At 37.5% G+C, this 20,477-nt stretch overlaps 1 protein-coding gene across 14 annotated transcripts in view; it reads left to right on the top strand.

Annotated features, from left to right (window-relative positions):
- Nucleotides 1-20,477, top strand: part of NUP98 (nucleoporin 98 and 96 precursor) — a 99,394-nt gene that overhangs the window by 58,539 nt on the left and 20,378 nt on the right. For 13 of the 14 annotated variants that reach the window (XM_022565830.3, XM_022565833.3, XM_022565836.3 and 10 more), the window contains 7 exons: nt 3,449-3,565; nt 4,686-4,984; nt 7,015-7,128; nt 7,858-7,996; nt 13,480-13,657; nt 14,444-14,608; nt 20,286-20,468. In XM_022565830.3, coding sequence (XP_022421538.1) covers nt 3,449-3,565; nt 4,686-4,984; nt 7,015-7,128; nt 7,858-7,996; nt 13,480-13,657; nt 14,444-14,608; nt 20,286-20,468 — 1,195 coding nt within the window. Of the gene's footprint in view, nt 1-3,448; nt 3,566-4,685; nt 4,985-7,014; nt 7,129-7,857; nt 7,997-13,479; nt 13,658-14,443; nt 15,544-20,285; nt 20,469-20,477 lie in introns of those variants that run through there. The other variant, XM_089915238.1, reaches the window with a different exon arrangement.

Consider the following 20,477-nt stretch of genomic DNA (forward strand, 5'->3'; position numbering starts at 1 on the left):
AAGACCCCGAAGAGCCAAAGCAATCTTGAGAAAGAAAAATGGAGCTGGAGGAATCAGGCTCATGGACTTCAGACTATACTACAAAGCTACAGTCATCAAGACAGTATGGTACTGGCACAAAAACAGACATATAGATCAATGGAACAGGATAGAAAGCCCAGAGATAAACCCACCCACATATAGTCACCTTGTTTTTGATAAAGGAGGCACGAATATACAGTGGAGAAAAGACAGCCTCTTTAATAAGTGGTGCTGGGAAAACTGGACAGCTACATGTGAAAGAATGAAATTAGAACACTCCCTAACACCATACACAAAAATAAACTCAAAATGGATTAAAGACATAAATGTAAGGCCAGACACTATAAAACTCTTAGAGGAAAACATAGGAAGAACACTCTTTGACATAAATCACAGCAAGATCCTTTTTGGCCCACCTTCTAGAGAAATGGAAATAAAAACAAAAACAGATGGGATCTAATGAAACTTAAAAGCTCTTGCACAGCAAAGAAAGCCATAAACAAGACGAAGAGACAACCCTCAGAATGGGAGAAGATATTTGCAAACAAAGCAACTGACAAAGGATTAATGTCTAAAATTTACAAGCAGCTCATGCAGCTTAATATCCAAAAAACAAACAACCCAATCCAGAAATAGGCAGAAGACCTAAATAGACATTTTTCCAAAGAAGATATACAGATTGGCAACAAACACATGAAGGGATGCTCAGCATCACTAATCATTAGAGAAATGCAAATCAAAACTACAAGGAGGTATCACCTCACACCAGTCAGAATGACCATCATCAAAAAAATCTACAAAAAACACTGGAGGGGGTGTGGAGAAAAGGGAACCTTCTTACACTGTTGGTAGGAATGTAAATTGATACAGCCACTCTGGAGAACAGTATGGAGGTTCCTTAAAAAACTAAAAATAGAACTACCATATGACCCGGCAATCCCACTACTGGGCATATACCCTGAGAAAACCATAATTCAAAAAGACTCATGTACCACAGTGTTCATTGCAGCTCTGTTTACAATAGCCAGGACATGGAAACAACCTAAGTGTCCATTGACAGGTGAATGGATAAAGAAGATGTGTCACATATATACAATGGACTATTACTCAGCCATAAAAAGAAATGAAATTGAGTTATTTGTAGTGAGGTGGATGCACCTAGAGTCTGTCATACAGACTGAAGTAAGTCAGAAAGAGAAAAACAAATACTGTATACTAACACATAAATATGGAATCTGAAAAAAAGAAAAAATTGGTTCTGAAGAACCTAGGGGCAGGACAGGAGTAAAGACGCAGACATAGAGAATGGACTTGAGGACACGGGGAGGGGGAAGGGTAAGCTGGGACGAAGTGAGAGAGTGGCATGGACATATATACACTACCATATGTAAAATCGGTAGCTAGTGGGAAACAGCTGCATAACACAGGGAGATCAGCTCCATGCTTTGTGACCACCTAGAGTGGTGGGATAGGGAGTGTGGGAGGGAGACGCAAGAAGGAGGAGGTGTGGGGATATATGTATATGTATGGCTGATTCACTTTGTTATAAAGCAGAAACTAACACCATTGTAGAGCAATTATACTCCACTAAAGATGTTAAAAAATAAAGAAAAAAAGAACTGCCAAACTGTTTTCCATAGCCGCTGCACCATTTTACATTCCCACCAGCAGTGCACAATGTTTTAATTTTCTCCATATCTTTGTCAGCTCTTGTTATTTTCTGGTATGTCTGTCTGTTTATAACAGCCATTGTAGTGGGGGTGAAGTGGTACCTCATGCTTGTAATTTGCATTCCCTTTATGATGTTGTGTGTCTTATGTGCTTATTGGCCATTTATCTTCTTTGAAGAAAACTGGCAGTAACTGGAATTCAAGGATGATGATATTGACCTTCAGAGTTTTTTTTTCTTTTTTTATGACAGTGCTTATGAAATGAGTCATAGCTGAACTTAGGACCATGTGCTTTTTACTTTTAGTTCTTTCTTAACTCCAGGGGTAGAGACTTTTCAGGTCCCAACACAAAACAAGTGGCATTTACTAGTGACCCACCCCGTTGGTGGCTCTAGACTCATCTCTGCCTCCCTGGTCCCACAAGACTTGTCAAGTTCACCATCAGCCTCTCAGCCTTCCCTTTGGATCCGAAAAGTCTCCAGGAGAAAAGCAACCCAAAATATCAGACAGCTCCCCGTACCACTGTCCCCCCAGGTTGCTGGTACAGTCATTTTTTACTATCTTGTTGCCTCTTAATGCCTAGAAAGAGCTCTGAGTTTTCTGGTAGTCCTTCCTAGGAGAATTAGTCTGCATTACCTAGTCTACCATTAATAGGAGAGCAACTTTTATTTTTCATGGAAATAATAATTTTTTATTGTCAAGTGCCTATTTCATTGGCTTACTTAATACTTATTTAATAACATCATGACTATAGGGAGTACAAATAGCATACATAGGTAAGGAACAAACACTAGATGTTTGTTACTATATAACCCAGTTGTTGAGACTAGAATAAATTAGAGAGCGGCCTAACTACTTAATGGTTGGTTTTGGGCGGCGGTCGAGGCAGGGGGTGGGGAGGCGGGTTGGTTGGTGGGGTTTTTTTTGTTTTGCTTTGTTTTTGTTTTTTTGACTGTACCGCACACCATATGGGATCTTAGTTCCCCAACCAGGGATCAAACCACGCAGTGGAAACGTGCAGTCCTAACCACTGGACCTCCAGGGAATTCCCAATGGTTGGTTTTTCTAAAAGAGGGAATGGAGTGCATTAGGTAATCCGGTGACTTTTTAAGTGGAGGTTGATTAAGATCTCTTGTATTGTTTTACTACTTAAAGCTGGTATGCTGTAGAGGTTGTTGCCTTAAATAAACCTATTGTACACAAACGAACTTTTTAGGTATTCATGGTCATTTCCATCATTGGATATCAGGGGATTTTACTCCTCTTTCTTGTCTTTTTTTTTAAAGAAACCTTTCTCATTTAATCAACAAACATCTATCCTATTTTCCTTCAAGGCAGCGTGCCAAGTTCTATGCAGGAGCAGTCATAAATCCTGACTGCCAAAAAAGAAAAAGTATTTAACGAGAGAAAAGACATGTAGAGAAGTAATTGAAATATATGACAGTGTGATGAGTAAACTAGTGTCTGAACAAAATGCTCAGGGAGTTCAGAAAGGGAAGAGTATTTTATGGGGGATTTCCTACTTGATTTTGATGTGCTTAGCTTATTCTTCCAAACACAGAGTGTAATACATTTGAGACCTTGTGTTCTGGTTATGTATTTATGGGATAAGTTGGTGAATTGAACTTGTTAGGTCAATTTTAGATATATATGAATTGAATGAGAGTGTCCCTTTCCACTTAAGGTTTTAAGATGGTCTTTGATGTAATTATGTGTGCCTGAGTTCTTTCTTTTTTTCTTTTGGTCTCTGCTTATAGGAAGAGCATTAAGAAGTTGGTTTTGAAAAACCTTAACAATAGCAATCTCTTCTCTCCTGTTAATCGTGATTCAGAAGATCTAGCTTCACCATCTGATTATCCAGAAAATGGAGAGAGGTAAACTGAATTCTCATTTGGGTTACTTCTGGTAGAGGGCCTTGTGCTCATTTAGAAAAGATTCTGAGCTTAGAATTTATTCATTCTATGAAATTGTATGAAGTTAGAAGTATTGGGTTGGCCAAAAAGTTTGTTCGGATTTTTCCATACCATCTTACGGAAAAGTCCAAACGAACTTTTTGGCCAACCCAATATTACAGCATATCAGCATCTAGAAGTTATGTTGTGTTGTTGCTTCTTGAGTACTTTAGACCTTAAAATTATTTTTCTGATTCATTTCTGCAAAACTATTTTGGTATCCATGTATGTCATTTTGGATGGGGTTGTTAAAGTGATACACAGTCACTGTAACCAAACCAAAAAAATAAAAAAGTATAGAAATATATAAAGGAGGAAGTACAAGTATATACACTAATTCTTAAGAGTTCAGTATATATTCTTACAGTTTAAAAATTTATTTATAAATATATTCTTATATATTGTAGAGTTTATGCACGAAATAATATTCTGTAACCTGCTTATTTCCATTTACTGTAAACACCTTTCTGTATCAATATGAATAACCTGCCTCCTCTTTTTAAATGAGTCTGTAACCATTATTGTAAATGTAAGGTAATTCAATCAGTTCTCTATTAGAGGACATTTAGATTATTTTGGTATTCCTATATTCAAAATAATGCTTCAGTGAAAAATCCTTGTATATATGTCTTTGCACTCGTTTTTTTTCTCTTTGGATAAAATTTTAGTTTGAGTTTTCATAAGTGAATCATTAATACCTTATTGATTATAAAATTTAAAATTTTCAGTTTTTTATTTTGAAATTCACCACTGATTATTTGACCCCACATAGTAGACACCCCCTTTCCCCTTTAAACTAAATGTTGTGACGCTCAGGTTCATTCATTCATGAAAATAGGTCAGTTAAAGCTGTGGAATCTACAGCCAGAGAATGATAGCCTATTTTACAGGTTTACCGTAAGTATGAAGTGAATTTTTAATACATGGAATTACCTAGAACAGTGCCAGAAGCTAGTAAAAGCCTAGCAATGTTTGATTGTTACCATTTTACTACTGTTTCTACTCAAGGGACTAAGATAGTGTTTATTTTCTCCCTTTTCAGATTCAGTTTTCTGAGCAAACCAGTCGATGAAAACCATCAGCAGGATGGAGATGATGATTCTCTTGTGTCACGTTTTTATACTAACCCTATTGCCAAACCCATTCCTCAAACCCCAGAGAGTGCTGGAAATAAACATAACAGCAGCAACAGTGTGGATGATACCATTGTTGCGTTAAACATGCATGCTGCCTTGCGAAATGGGCTGGAAGGAAGCAGTGAAGAGACCTCTTTTCATGAGGAGTCACTTCAGGATGACCGAGAAGAAATAGAAAATAATACTTACCATATGCATCCAGCAGGTCAGATTCAGATTGGCACTTAAGTAATCTCCTACCAGTCATATGAGACCTCCTGTTTGTCACTGATTTTCAACATAATAGAAGTCAGCTATCTGAACTTCTAAATGTTTTTTATTGCATTTTATGGAAGTTAACACTTAAACACTTCTCACTGATGCTTTGGTTGATTTGGAATTCACTTTTTTTTTGTACCTTTGGAGTAGTTAAAATTCATTTTATTAATTATCCTGGTATAGTTTAAATATCCCAAATTTTGTAGCCAGAGAGACTATCCTCATAATTTTTCCTAGCTTTATAAACTCACATATTGTTTATTGGTTTTTTAATTAAAATTATAGCAGTATTATCATATGAGATTTTTGAGATTTGAGTAGACCATAATGCCTGACTAGAATAGGCATTCAAATGTTAGTGGTTGCTATGGTTATCATCACCTCAGTTCTGTGCTTTTCTTTTTTGTCCCCAACAATGAACTGATTAGTTTTTCCACACTAATCCATGAAACAGTATCTTGATGGGATGCTTAAAGTTTGCTTTTTCTCTGTTGACTTAACATCTCATTTGGGTTTTGACAAATGTCATCACATTCCCCCTTCCCCCCTTTTAACTGAGGTACAATTTACATATAGTGAAGTACACAGATCTTAAGTGTTCATTTCAATGAATTTTGACATATATATACTCAATCAAGAGATAGAACATTTCTTTCACTCTGGAAAGTTCTTTTCTGTATCCATCTCAAGAAGTCAACCACAGTCTCGTTTCTGTCACATAGATTAGTTTTGCCTAGTCTTTTTTTTTTAAATTTATTTTGCAGTTTGTCTTGATGTGTCTGTAAACTTGTTCTATATCTAATTATCTTATTGCCTTCATATATATCTTTGGTCACTTGGTGCCCTAAGGAAACAACTTTATACTTTCACATTAAGAATCCTGTGTTATCTATATTTGTGTTTAGACATCTACATGAGTTCATTATAATACTACATCTTAAATATCCAGTCTAGATTTTTTTTTGTTGTTTCTAGTTTTCTCACTGACATTTTTTGCCGCCTCCCAATTTAAAATTCCATTCTCAAGGACACTTTAACAACCCTCTAAAACTCGCCCATAGAGAAGCAAGTTAAGCATGTGAGTGGGCATTGCTGGAGGCTGGAATTTGATCTTATATTGGCCTTAAACTCTTTCCTCTCAGAGAGCAAGTTAGCCTGATCTCTTCCTATAAATGGAACAAGGCGTGACTAGAACAAGCATACCCATGCTATATTTTCTTTGATTTCTTCAGAAATCTGCCTAGTTAGCACTTTTTAAAATAACATCAGTGTAGTCCTTTAAGTTTCCATTTGTCTGTGGGACTTTCTCATGTAGGATTTTTCATCTTGATTTTAGCTCTCAATTTGAGGATGTAAATTTGAAAGATACAAGAGGTTTATAGAAGGCAATAACATGTAAAACTAAAAGCATTGGTTTTGGAGTTTTAGCTCCACCTCTAATCCACTGAATTACCAGATAAGCCAAAAACCTGGGTTTGGGCGTCTTCCATGTGTAAAATAAAAGAAAACAATAAGTCTTTCCCAGAATGTATTCTATGGAATGCCTTTCATAGTGCACGTATGTTAATAGGTGTCATATGAAAAGGAAGTTCTGTGGTTAAATAAGTCTTGGGAACACTGGATTAAGTAAATAGATTTCATTGTTTTGTGAGTTTTCAGAACCTGTAATATACTATCTTGTGCATGTTCTCCAAACTTACTTAACCATGAGGTTTTTTTAAAAAAACACTTGGTTTCTCTTAGGAATAGTGTTTCTTAGAAAAGCAGATTGAAAAAAAAAAGAAAACTAGCTTGGAAAAATGCTTTATTCCTATATATTTTCTCTTTTTATAATAATTTACTGATTATTTCAGGTAATTTTTTAAATTATCCATTCTGTAGAAAATTTTTAAAAAGGAAAAAGTGAAATAAATATTACCGAAAATTCCTCTACCTGAGGTCAGTCACAACTAGTATTTTCTGTTTCTTTTGTCATAGGCATCGTTCTCACTAAGGTTGGCTACTATACTATTCCATCCATGGATGACCTAGCTAAAATTACCAATGAAAAAGGAGAGTGCATTGTCTCTGACTTCACTATTGGTCGTAAAGGTGAGTGTGAATTTAAGAGTTAGTAGTGTATAAGCCAGAGATCTTCACTTTATTTTTGTAATTAAGTAAAGGAAGCTCTTGATAGCTAAATTTGTTTTTTACCTACATTTGGACCCACCTTGGCCTGAATAGACACTTTGATTGACAAGTAACAAAAAAAGACTAGAACTTTGTAACAGTCTTCACAAAGACTGTTTGTAAGTATTTGGTAAGTATTTGGCTCATTGCAATTTTCTACAATTAAAATACTGTAAACAGCAAGAAATAGTGAGAAAATTAATAGTTGACAAGAGATGGGTAATATTTAGGTTCAACTTCATATTATTAAGTTATTACAGATAAATTTTCTTGGGGAAAAATCTCATCTTGCTGTATTGTATTAAAAGAAGGGCTCAAGTATTTTAATTCATACTGCAGGCTAGGTGTTAAGGGTTATTTATGTAGCAGCCGGAGAGATTTAAATTTGGGGAGAGATTTAAAAAGGCTATTTTGAGGATAACGTTAAGTGCTGTAAAAACGTACATGTTAAATCAGATAAATGTATTTGATGTCACCTTCTAATACATATTATAGATGAAATAACCCATTCAAGGAATTGCTGGGTGATTTAGAATATTGATTAATGTTTAAAGCTGCTTGCTCCTTCTCATTATATAATCACTAGAAGTATGAAATGGGTATTTGCCCTCTATACAGGATGAGTTTTTAACTGTTTGTTCTGATTTATAGGTTATGGTTCAATCTATTTTGAAGGAGATGTGAATTTGACAAATCTAAATTTAGATGACATTGTGCATATCCGAAGGAAAGAAGTGATTGTTTACTTAGATGATAACGAAAAACCACCTGTGGGTGAAGGGCTAAATAGGTATGAATTTATTTACATATTTAAAAAATAATCAGCTAAATCACAATTTTTTTCTGTTAACACAAATGTATTCATATTATATACATTTTTTTGCAACTTGTCCCTTTAACTTACTATAGTGTATGATTATTGTTTCTCTACTTTCATTTAAAAGTATAAGTGATAAAGAAATGATATAGTATGACTTTTTTGGCTTCTTTTCCCTAATATCATCAGGTCCAATTGGTTAGTTTCCAAAAACTTTTGGGAAACGCTTTTTTTTTTTCTTTTGGCCACACTGTGTACCATGTGGCATCTTAGTTCCCCAACCAGGGATCGAACCCTTGCCCTCTGCAGTGGAAGCACAGATTCTTAACCACTGGACTGCCAGGGAAGTCCCGGAAAATGCTTTTTAATAGTATTTTTTTCTTGTTTCTGCTGTGACTGTGCTTAACTCTTTCTCTATATTTTAGTGTGAGATACTAGCTTCTAATATGGTCCAGGTGAAAGGGCCATAATTAAAGTCATTTATGTTCACAACCCACTGAGATTGAATCATGAAGAAATAGAACTTCTAGGGCTTCCCTGGTGGTGCAGTGGTTAAGAATCTGCCTGCCAGTGCGGGGGACACGGGTTCGAGCCCTGGTCTGGGAAGATCCCACGTGCTAAGCAACTAAGCCTGTGCACCACAACTACTGAACCTGCGCTCTAGAGCCCATGAGCCACAACTACCGAGCCTGAGTGCCACAACTACCAAAGCCCACGTGCCTGGAGCGTGTGCTCCACAACAGGAGAAGCCACGTTAATGAGAGGCCCGCGCACCACAACGAGGAGTGGCCCCCGCTCGCCACAACTAGAGAAAGCCCGCACGCAGCAACGAAGACCCAACACAGCCAAAAAAATAAATAAATAAATTTATAAATGATAATAAAAACAAAGAAATAGAAGCTCTGAACAGCCCTGTAACTGATAAGGAAATTGAATTAGTAATCAATACCCACTTCCCTGGTGCCTGCTTCACCCAAGCACTGGACCAGATGGCTTCACTGGTGAATTATACTAAACATTTAAAGAAGAATTTACACCATTCTCCTCAAACTCTTCCCAAAAATTGAGGAGGGAACACTTTTTAATTCTTTGAGGCAAGCGTTACCCTGATTCCAAAGCTAAACAAAGATGCTACAAGAAAAGACTACAGACCAATATCTTTAATAAATATTGATGTAAATATCCTCAACAAAATGCTAGCAGACAGAATTCAGTACTGCATCAATTGGATTACACACCATGACCAAATGGGATTTATTTCTGGAATGCACAGATGGCTTAACATACAAAAATTGATGAATGTAATGCATCACATTTATGAAGGAAGAAAACCACATGATCATCTTGGTGCAGAAAAAGCAGTAGACTGAATTCAGTACCTTTTCATTATAAAGACACTCAGCAAAATAAAGATAGAAGGAAACTACCTCAGCACGAAAAGGCCATATTTGAAAAACCCGCAGTGAACATCATACTCAGTAGTGAAAGACTAAGAGCTTTTCTTCTAAGATCAGGAACAAGACAAGGATGCTTGCTTTTGCCACTGCTGGAAGTCCGAGCCAAACCAATTAAACAAGATAAAGAAATAAAAGACATTCAAATTGAAAAGAAAGAAGTAACTTTATCTCTGTTCACAGATGATGTGATCTTTTTTTTTTTAATTTTTACTTACTTATTTTTTTGGCCATGCCGTGTGGCACGTGGGATCTTAGTTTCTTAACCAGGGATCAAACCCATGCCCCCTCCAGTGGAAGTGCGGAGTCTTAACCTCTGGGATGCCAGGGAAGTCCCAGATGATGTGATCTTATATGTAGAAAGCCTAAAGATTCCACAAAAAACTTTACAGCTAATAAACACATTTAGCAAGGTAGCAAGGTACAAAATCAACACGCAAAAAAACAGTTGAGTTTTTGTACACTAACAATAATTTGAAAAGGAAGTTAAGACAGTTTCATTTACAGTAGCATCAAGAAGAATAAAATACTTAGGAATAAACTTAACCAAGGAGGCAAAAGACTTATACACTGAAAACTACAAAACACTGCTGAGAGAAATTAAAGAAGACATATAAATGAATAGATATCCCATGTTCATGGATAGGAAGACTTAAAATTGTTAAGATGTCCATACTACCCAAAGCAGTCAACTGAGTTAATGCAATCCCTATCAAAATCCCAAATGCATCTTTTGCAGAAATAGAAAAAATGATCCTAAAACATACGGAATTTCAAGGGTACCATGAATAGCCAGACTAATCTTGAAAAATAACAGAGCTGGAGGACTCACACTTCCTGACTTGAAAAACAAAGCTACAGTAACCAAAACAGTGTGTTACTGGCATAAAGACAGACATATAGAGTAATGGAACAGAATAGAGAGCCCACACATATATGGTTAAATGTTGACAGGGTTGCCAAGACCATGCAATGGAGAAAGAAATCTCTTCAGCAAATGGTTTTGGGAACACTGGATATCCACAACAGAAGAATGAAGTTGTATCCTTACCTTATGCCATAAATAAAAATGAATTCAAAATTAATCAAAGACCTAAAACGTAAGACTTAAAACTATAAAACTCTTAGAATATGTTTCACAACATATATGGCAAAGACTTCCTGGGTACGACACTGAATGCATAGGCAACAAATAGTAAAAATAAACAAACTGGGGCTTCCCTGGTGGCGCAGTGGTTGAGAGTCCATCTGCCAGTGCGGGGGACACGGGTTCGAGCCCTGGTCCAGGAGGATCCCACATGCCGCAGAGCAGCTGAGCCTGTGCGCCACAGCTGCTGAGCCTGGGCTCTAGAGCCCGCGAGCCACAACTACTGAGCCCACATGCCACAACTACTGAAGCCCGTGTGCCTAGAGCCCACCGCAGGGAAGGAGGAAGTCCACCGCAATGAGAAGCCCGCGCACCGCAACAAGGGGTGGCCCCTGCTTGCCACAATTGGGGAAAGCCTGTGCGCAGCAACGAAAACCCAACACAGCCAAAAATAAATAAAATGAATAAATTTATAAATAAATAAAATAGACAAAGTGGACTACATCAAAATTTAAAACTTCTGTACATCAAAGGGCATAATCAACAGAATGAAAAGCCAGCAAATCATGTATCTAATAAGGGGTTAATATCCAGAATATGAAGAACTTCTATAGCTCAACCATTTAAAAAAAAATAATTAAAAATGGGCAAAGGACTTGAATACATGATTCTCCAAATATGATAAACAAGTGGCCAACAAGCATATGAAAAGATGCTCAACATTGATAATAATTAGGGAAATGCAAATCAAAACCACAGTGAGTTATCACACCCCTTAGGAGGTTACTTTAAAAGAAAAATAACATTTTTGCAAGAGTGTGGAGAAATTAGAACCTTTGTGTATTGTTGGTGGGAATGTAAAATGTGGTGCAGCTGCTATGGGAAAGAGTATGTATGGTGGTTCCTCAAAAACTTAAAAATGAACCAGCAATTCTAATTCTGAGTATATATCCAAAAGAATTGAAAAATAGAGTCTTGAAAAAATATGTGCACACCCATATTCATAGCAGCACTGTTCATAATAGCCAAGAGGTAGAAGAAACCCAAGTGTCCGTGAATAAACAAAATGTATGTACACACAGTGGAATATTATTTAGCCTTAAAAAGGAAGGAAACTTTGACACATGCTACGGAACGGATGAACCTTCAGGACATTATACTAAGTGAAATAAGCCAGTTGCTTGCAGAAAGACAAATAATGTATGAGTCAACTTATTTGAGGCATGTAGAGAGTCAGATTCATAGAAACAAGACAGTAGAATGGTGATGATAACTTTTGTTATACCTTTTTAACCACAATAAAAATTAATGTTAGAAAAAGTCATCAAAAAACAGTCATCTATTATTATGTGGTAATCACTGTGCTAAATGCAAGGCATACTGGATGAATAGGACACAGTCCTTGATCTCAAATATTGCTATTAGAAGGATTACATTACCATTATTATCATTAATTCACACTCATTATTTAATGGTTAATACTGTGATGTTCCTGATACCTCATTCTGCAGGCATTCGTTGTTAATGGTAGTTGCTGCTATTATTACTGTTGTTGTTATGTACAATAACACTTTTAAGACCTTCACTAAGACTTAGGTCTTTGCACTGGACTATTAACACTGGACTTGGTCAAGGATGCATAGCTTAAGTGTTACTAAAATCAGATTGGGGATCCTGGTGGCACAGTGGTTAAGAATCTGCCTGCCACAGTGGTTAAGAATCCACCTGCCAATGTAGGGGACATGGGTTCGAGCCCTGGCCCAGGAAGATCCCACATGCTGCGGAGCAACTAAGCCCATGCACCACAACTACTGAGCCTGGGCTCTAGAGCCCGTGTGCCACAACTACTGAAGCCCGTGCTCCGCAATGAGAAATCACCGCAATGAAAAGCCTGCACACCACAACAAGAAGCCTGCGCACCACAGCAAAGAGTAGCCCCCACTCACCGCAACTAGAGAAAGCCCACGCACAGCAACGAAGACCCAACACAGACAATAAATAAATAAATAAATAAATAAAATTAAAAGAGAATCCGCCTGCCAATGTGGGTGACACGGGTTCAATCCCTGGTCCAGGAACATCCCACACGCCACGGAGCAACTAAGCCCATGTGCAACAACTACTGAGCCCACGTGCTGCAACTACTGAAGCCCGCATGCCTAGAGCCCGTGCTCCGCAGCAAGAGAAGCCACCTCAGCAAAGAGTAGCCCCCTGCAACTAGAGAAAACCCCAGCACAGTAATGAAGACCTAATGCAGGCTCCCCCCGCACCCCCGCCCCCGTCCATTAAAAAAAAAAAAAATCGGATTGGAGGGGCTTCCCTGGTGGCGCAGTGGTTGAGAATCCGCCTGCCAATGCAGGGGACACAGGTTTGAGCTCTGGTCCAGGAAGATCCCACATGCTGTGGAGCAGCTAAGCCCATGCGCTGCAACTACTGAGCCTGCACTCCAGAGCCTGTGAGCCACAACTACTGAAGCCTGCATGTCTAGAGCCCATGCTCTGCAACAAGAGAAGCCACCACAATGAGAAGCCCGCGCACCGCAACGAAGAGTAGCCCCCGCTCACCACGACTAGAGAAAAGCCCGCACGCAGCAATGAAGACCCAACGCAGCCCAAGATAAATAAATAAATAAATAAATTTACTAAAAAATCGGATTGGAAATAATTGATGTACCATGGTAGTTTGAAGTAAGTGGGGTTTGACACTCTTGAACCAGATATTTAGCTAGTTGATGCGGGGGTAATTCCTTACTCTTAAGTCCATCTACCTTAGGAGCCAAGACTCAAGTTTATGAAACACCTGCAGAATAATTCCACAGTAACACAGGTACCTTTATTTGCTGTGTATATATGTGTTACTTGGCTTTCTGGTCATAGATATGAAACATTTACACTTTACTTGATTGTACATTACAGGAAGGCTGAAGTTACATTGGATGGAGTTTGGCCAACAGATAAAACATCTCGTTGTTTAATAAAGAGCCCAGATCGACTTGCTGATATCAACTATGAGGGAAGATTGGAAGCAGTTTCAAGGAAACAGGGAGCTCAGTTCAAAGAGTACCGTCCTGAAACTGGTTCTTGGGTATTTAAGGTATAGTCTTTTTTTTTTTTTATAAGGTATAGTCATTTAACCTAGTTCTTATAAACTGTAGTTATAAACTGTGTTAGAAGAGATCCTTTTTTAAATTCTGTTTCTACAAATTAGGAAATAGATATAGAGATACATCATAATTTGCTTCAAATTACACATCTCATTAAACCCCAGAGCAGTAAGGAGCTATTATAAACTTTTTGAGCACATGATTCAAGTTCTACGCCCCATCTTATGACCATTTAGATATACTTCTATGGTGTGTTTTTCTAATTTGTGACATCATTGGGAACATCAGGCAGAATTTTTGTCTCTTGATAGATCACCTCTTCCTAAATAATTTTTATTCTTTTAAAGGTTTCTGGGTATGTAGAGGTTGACTTCCTCCCTTCCTTAATAGTTTAGTCCAGTGGATTCTTTCTCTTCTAGACCAGTTGGATTATTTAGCTTGTCGAAGGCCCTTGTGTAGGTAGGGAACAACTAGGCAGTACATACCCACACACACGCGCATGCACGCGCACGCACACAGTATATACATATATACCGAAAATAGTAATGACTCTTCTGGATTTGGTTTCCTGTATTAATAGTACACGCACCAAACATTATCTAAATCGTAGAAAAAAACAGTAAAGTATGATATGTGACATTGTGCTTTAAATATTTTGATCTCTCTTTTTTTTTTTTTGAAGCTAATTCTGTAAGATTGCAAGGGCAAGTATAATGGAAGCCCTTCTGAATATAACAGTGTTAAAAGTGATTTTGTTGGGTTCTTCTCTTCCTTAGGTCTCTCATTTTTCTAAGTATGGCCTTCAGGATTCTGATGAAGAGGAGGAGGAACGGCCATCCAAAACTAGTACAAAGAAGTTGAAGACTGCCCCTTTACCTCCTGCAGGCCAGGCCACCCCATTCCAGATGGCTCTTAATGGCAAACCAGCACCTCCGCCCCAGGTAGAGACGGGACAATGAATTTGAATGGAGTCCATGATACAGACGTTGAAAGCAAGTCATTCAGCTAGTACAAAGCTGTTTTATGACCCCGGAACTTTGAAGAGTACAAATGTATTGGCAATCATGTTAAGACAATTACAAGGGAGGGCATGAGGTGGTACTGGCATCTGTTGTTTACTTGAGAGATTCAAAGAATTCTCTTGCTGTTTGGATCATTCCTTCTACAGATTGTCATTCTTAAACACCTCCCTCTCTCTTCATTTGGACTTGCTGAATTCTCTGCTCAGTGATCAACTTAAGATAGTATTTTGCTTGTGTGGGTTGATGCAGAGTAAACCCGACTTCTGTTGACTACCTAATGTGCAGTTTAATCTTATTCTTTACCTCCATGGTTTTTTTAAAAGTTCAGGTTAGCTTTCTGCAAGGGTTTTTAACTCCATTTTTCTCAAGTTGTTTGCTTATACTTCAGGTAATCTCTTGATATTTGTATTTTGACAATACATAATCTTTATGAAAATACATAAAGCTTTAGAATACAAATGAATTGTTGGCTTGGGGAGAGTAGGGGCTACATCATTTATTGCAATTACCTGTACCACACTCTTTTTCAGTATTGTTAAGCCAGTATAAACCTTTTGTCCTTGTAAGGAAAGGTTTGTAATTTAAATATCAGGTAGTTTCTTTGCCAAATCATAAGGGAGTTTTACTTTCATTTGGATGTTGTTTATATTCAATCAGGTTATAACAGTTTTTTTCTGTGCTGCCATACTCATCTCAAAGAAGAGAACTTGATATAAAATGTCTTTGTAAAGCATCCTCTACCTCTCAGCTGCTAAAAGCAGGACCTTTGGAATTTTCCATGCTACAATTCTTAATGCTGAAGGCTGCTGAAATGTGCGATTTTTATGATTGATTAAATAATTTCTTGGGAGGCACTTTGGAGACTTTTGTGTATATATGTTCACGTTTGCGCGTACAGGGTGAGGGGGAGGGTATGATACAAGTGGGAAATGGGAAATATGTTGACTTTTATGTTTATAATTTTAGCCTTTAGAATACCCCTCTATTTAGAATACATCTCTTCTGAACTAAAGAAATGCTGTAAATGGACTTGGTTTTCCAGTTACCCACATTCATTTTGTCTGAATCATATGCTTTGTATAATCTCTCTTTCCAGTCTTGCAGTATACTGTATATGTATTTCTTTGGATAAGAGTCAGATAGCCTTCTTTTCTGCCAATAAAAGTAATATGTAGGCTCCTTAAAGATACAGCTGAAAAAGAAAAGCTTCATCTTTTGGACAGGTAGAGCAAATTTATGTAATGTTGACCATCAGTGGTTTCTAGGCTCTTTAATTTCCAGAATACAAATAGTAAGAGATAACAATAAATTCCTGTGATGGCACTACAGTAGGTGAGAGAGTTCTTTTGAAAAACTGAGCACCAAAAAATTTCAGGAGAAGGTTCTAGGAAAAGGAGAGGTGGTAAGGATCAAGATGGGCAAAGAGAATATAGTGAATAGGTATCTTATTCAGATATCTCCTTTGATTGAGAAAGTGGGCCATCTTTGACCTTTTGGATGCAGAAGGGAGAAATGGGTAGACTTATTTAGACATTTAGGCTAATGTGTTAGAACACTAACAGGGGACTTTGGAGAACTCTTTGTAATGCCCAGTGAGGTGTAATGCCCAGTGTAGTGCCCTAAGTGAGGTTAGGGGAAATGCCAGTGGTTGCACAGTTTTTTGAGTTATTAGCAGCAGGACCTACATTTTACTTGGCATGAGGAAAATACTTGAGCCATCTGAATAAACTGGAAACAGCACAGTCTTCTCATCCCAGTGTCAAGATGACTGTCTTCACATTGTCACCTGGCTCCCTGGAGGGGTTGATTTCCGTGATATGGTGTTCCTTCAGTCTGCTGTAGCTTTCTTTCCCCCACTGTACACAATCTCAGGTTCTCTGACTTTAGCTGGGGGGGGGGGGTTGTCCTTAAGGCATTAGGAAGATATATAGTTTTGTTTAATGGTTACATTTATTCTACTATCTTTTGTATAATATCCTCAGTCCTGTCTTTGCAGTTCGTTCTTAAACCTTGCTTTGCTCCTAAAACAGCAAGTGAATCTAAGCAACCAGAAAACAGAAAGGTAACTATATTTTTATGTAATCTTCTCCTCTATGCCTTTTTTTTGGCTGCGCTGAATGGCTTGTGGGATAACAGTTCCCCGACCAGGGATTGAACCCCGGCCACAGCAGTGCAAGCACCAAATCCTAACCACTAGGCCACCAGGGAACTCCCTCTCTATGCCTTTTAAGTTAGAGAAAATGTTGGCAGAAAACCCTTCATCACAGGTGAATTAGGGCAGTTACAGAAACATTTGTTTGGTAGTTAGAACATTTATTCTAAAATGCTGATCTAAGACCCAATTTTCAGCCAACTGCATCAATATCTTGGAGAGCCCATGTATCTGGCATTGGGGCTCAGGCACATTTATATTTTAAATGCTTTCCCCCAAGTGATTGAGATATGTAGCCTCGTTTCGAAACTGTCAAAAGGCTTCAGATCTTCAGCAGTGATGTAGAGAGACATGTAGCTTTTTCCTAAGCCTTATACTGAAATGTAACTTGTGTTCAGTACCATCAAGACACACTAGTTGACTTGCTCAGAAACTTAGCATTGTTTACTTGGTGAGTACATTCAAATAACTTTAAAAGTTTTTTAAAGGAAAAAGTGATTAGAACTTAGAAGAAAGTTCCATTTTATCTTGTGTTTACTTGTTTTAAAAAGTGGCAGGTATCTAAATTTAGCCAGTGAATCAATATATATTTTAATTTATATTTTATGTAATTTATACATGTTATATATAAAATAATTCTATAGCCACAAGCCTTTTTCAGATATTCATGTTATTGAATCCTATGCCTCCTGCAGTAATATCCGTGAATGTATGTGTAGAAACATGCACACTTTCATGGGCCCTTGTAACCCTGACATGGGATTGCTCTTGAACGCAGTATTGTTGACAGGGCTGATTTTCCAGCAAAATGAATATGAAACATTCTTTGCTGTTAGAAAACGAGTTGGAGGCAGGCAATAGTAGTACTTATATACTGGATTAGGCTATTTGGCTGGGAGAACAATATGAATTATTTAAACATGGATTTGACCTTGGATTGGATATTTACCCTTTGTTGAATAAGGGTATCTTGATTTAACTTCATTGCATTACTTTATTTATTGGATTAAGAGATGCTGTATCTTTAGGGTATTGTTTACATGAGGAAGATTCTTTTGAGCTGGAGAGTGGAGGTTTCTAAAAACATTAAAGGTTTCAGTTGTGAAACATCACCCTCCATATATCTAAATAGAGTCATTTTGTAGATCTTGTCTGTTTACTTAGTATTTGATGGGCTTCTTTTTTTTTTTACCCCCTTCTTTCCTTACTCAGGTCCTTCTGTGTCACCAATTTTTTTATTGTCTACTTTTCTTTCTAGTACTGGCTTTGAGGAAGCACCTGATCTCCCAAGATTTCTCTGAAAATAACATCTGTTGGGGTAGTTTGTTGAAATTACTTAGATATACTTAAATGAAATCCACACATGGGGTTTCTAGGAGTTTACCAGGTCCTCATAGTTTCAAATTCACTTCGCCCTGTCCACTTATTAGATGACAGTAGCTTTGAAGTCTATGCATGAGGATGAAACAAATAAAACCTTGATCCTTAGCTTTCTTAAAGATAGGCTGAGTCCCTTAGGTCTCTAATCTAGTTACTTGATGAAATCCTGCCACTGCCTAAAAGTGTTCTAAGTGAGCATCTGTTGCTGTCACTGTTATTCCTTTGTTGAATAGTATAGTAAATTGAAACCCTCCTCCTCCTTCCTTTCCTCGCACCTATACTCGCTCCTTATCTTTCATAGGTATTAGCTTTTTCTACTGCGTGGCAGACACTGCATTAGCCAGTAGAAATAACAAAGTGTTTTGGTGAATTTAACAATGTGCTTGGCGCTAGATACAGAAAATAGTAGGCTATAATCTCTACTTTCAAGCCTTCACAATCTGGTGGGTCAAATATATATATATGTGTGTGTGTGTGTGTGTGTGTGTACACACACACACAAGGAATTATACCATGATACAGTGTATAAAATAGGTATAGACAAGGTGTTATGGGAGCCCAGCAGAAGAGGGTATCCTGACAGGCTGACAGAGGATGGGGAATTTCAGAACTATTCCTAAAGTGAATTGGTTAAAAGTTAACAGACCAGAGGGCATTGGAGTGTTCCCATGATTCATGTAATTATAATGGGAGGATCACCACCAGGGCTGCTTTTAATTTTTTTCCAGAATTTTAAAACGTAAAAGTAGTTAGACCTGCCTGTAGCCTCTCCAATAGGTAAAAAATAGTATCATTTTGTCTTTTAACCATTATTTATCTAGCCTCCAGTTTGTTAGAGCAGTCCTTGGGGATTGTTCACAACTTAAGTGGCAGTTCACCACGTTTCCAACACCTCAACTTTTCTACAGTTATAGATGGAAATAGTCATTCTTTTAGTAAGGATATTTGTTAAAGGAATTCAGGGGAGTAATAGATAATATACCATTGAAAAGTTTAAAGTTTAAAAAGTTATGCTAATGGTTGTTTCTTGGTTCAAAGAAATCATGAAACTTTTTTTTTTAACCACCTATTGTACAATAGCATCCATTTGAAGTTTAGCATGAAATAGGCCACTCATGAAAGATAAGCCAAAAATTGTGGAAGGTTAGTAATCTACAGATGAGATTATGGAAGAAAACTAATTGGAAGAACTTTTAGATTTGAGAATGTTTCGTAAATTGGCTTAGCCGCTTGTTAACATTTTAACCAGGTCATATGCAAGTTTAGGACATATTTAATGAATTTGCACTGAGCCAATTTTACAGTGTGTTTCAGCTTTATGAATGTTTACCTTTTCAAACCATAGACTGTTAATCATGGCTGTATCTTTAAAACTGCTTAATAAATGTAAATCTAACTCTTGACACATTTAAACATAAAGGAATTATTCCCAGATAAAAATTGTTCCTAATAGAACTTTGTTTTTTCTTTTGGGAAATTAGAGTACACGTTCGTCATCTGATATGATACTGCACAGGTAGAGCCCAGCTAACCTTAGGATTCAGTCTCCTGAAAGATAAATTCCAGGCCCAAAATTGTGTTTGTGATAACTAGAAATTTATGTCTAAATGTTTTCTTTAAGAAAATGCAGAGTTACTGGAGACTTTGATATTTGTATCTTTTATTCTCTTTTCCCAATGGCTTCTGACTGCAAGGAATGTGAGGGAAGGGTAACCCTGTATAAATCAGAAAATTATAGTTGCTAACTAAATCAAGTAAGGCATAATCTTTGTCTCAAGAAGACCATATGTTCAGTATGGGTGCTGGCTTAGGTTCCAGGCTCCAGACCATAATATTACAAAAGGGTGATTCCATGAATCCTCATTTGGATCCCAAGTACTAATAGAGGAATTTTGGGGTAATTTTTAAATCCTCTTTAGCAAATATGCTACCTCACATTATGATGGAATGGGCAGAATCTAATATTGTTGTATCATATTTTGAATAAAGTAAATATGGTCTAGAAGCTTTGTGTCTATTTGGTGTCGTTTAATGCTGCTTCCCTGATCTTTCTGCTGTCTACAGAGCCAGAGCCCAGAGGTGGAGCAGTTAGGGAGGGTTGTGGAACTGGACAGTGACATGATAGATATCACCCAGGAGCCAGTTTTGGATTCCATGTTAGAAGAGAGCGTGCCTGAGGATCAGGAACCTGTGTCTGCCTCAACACACATTGCATCTTCACTGGGAATTAATCCACATGTCTTACAGGTGAAGTCC

Source organism: Delphinapterus leucas, chromosome 7, assembly GCF_059928025.1.
Source record: "Delphinapterus leucas isolate spDelLeu-1000000601 "Yukka" chromosome 7, BTC_Dleu_Yukka2, whole genome shotgun sequence".
Classification (NCBI taxonomy): Eukaryota; Metazoa; Chordata; class Mammalia; order Artiodactyla; family Monodontidae; genus Delphinapterus; species Delphinapterus leucas.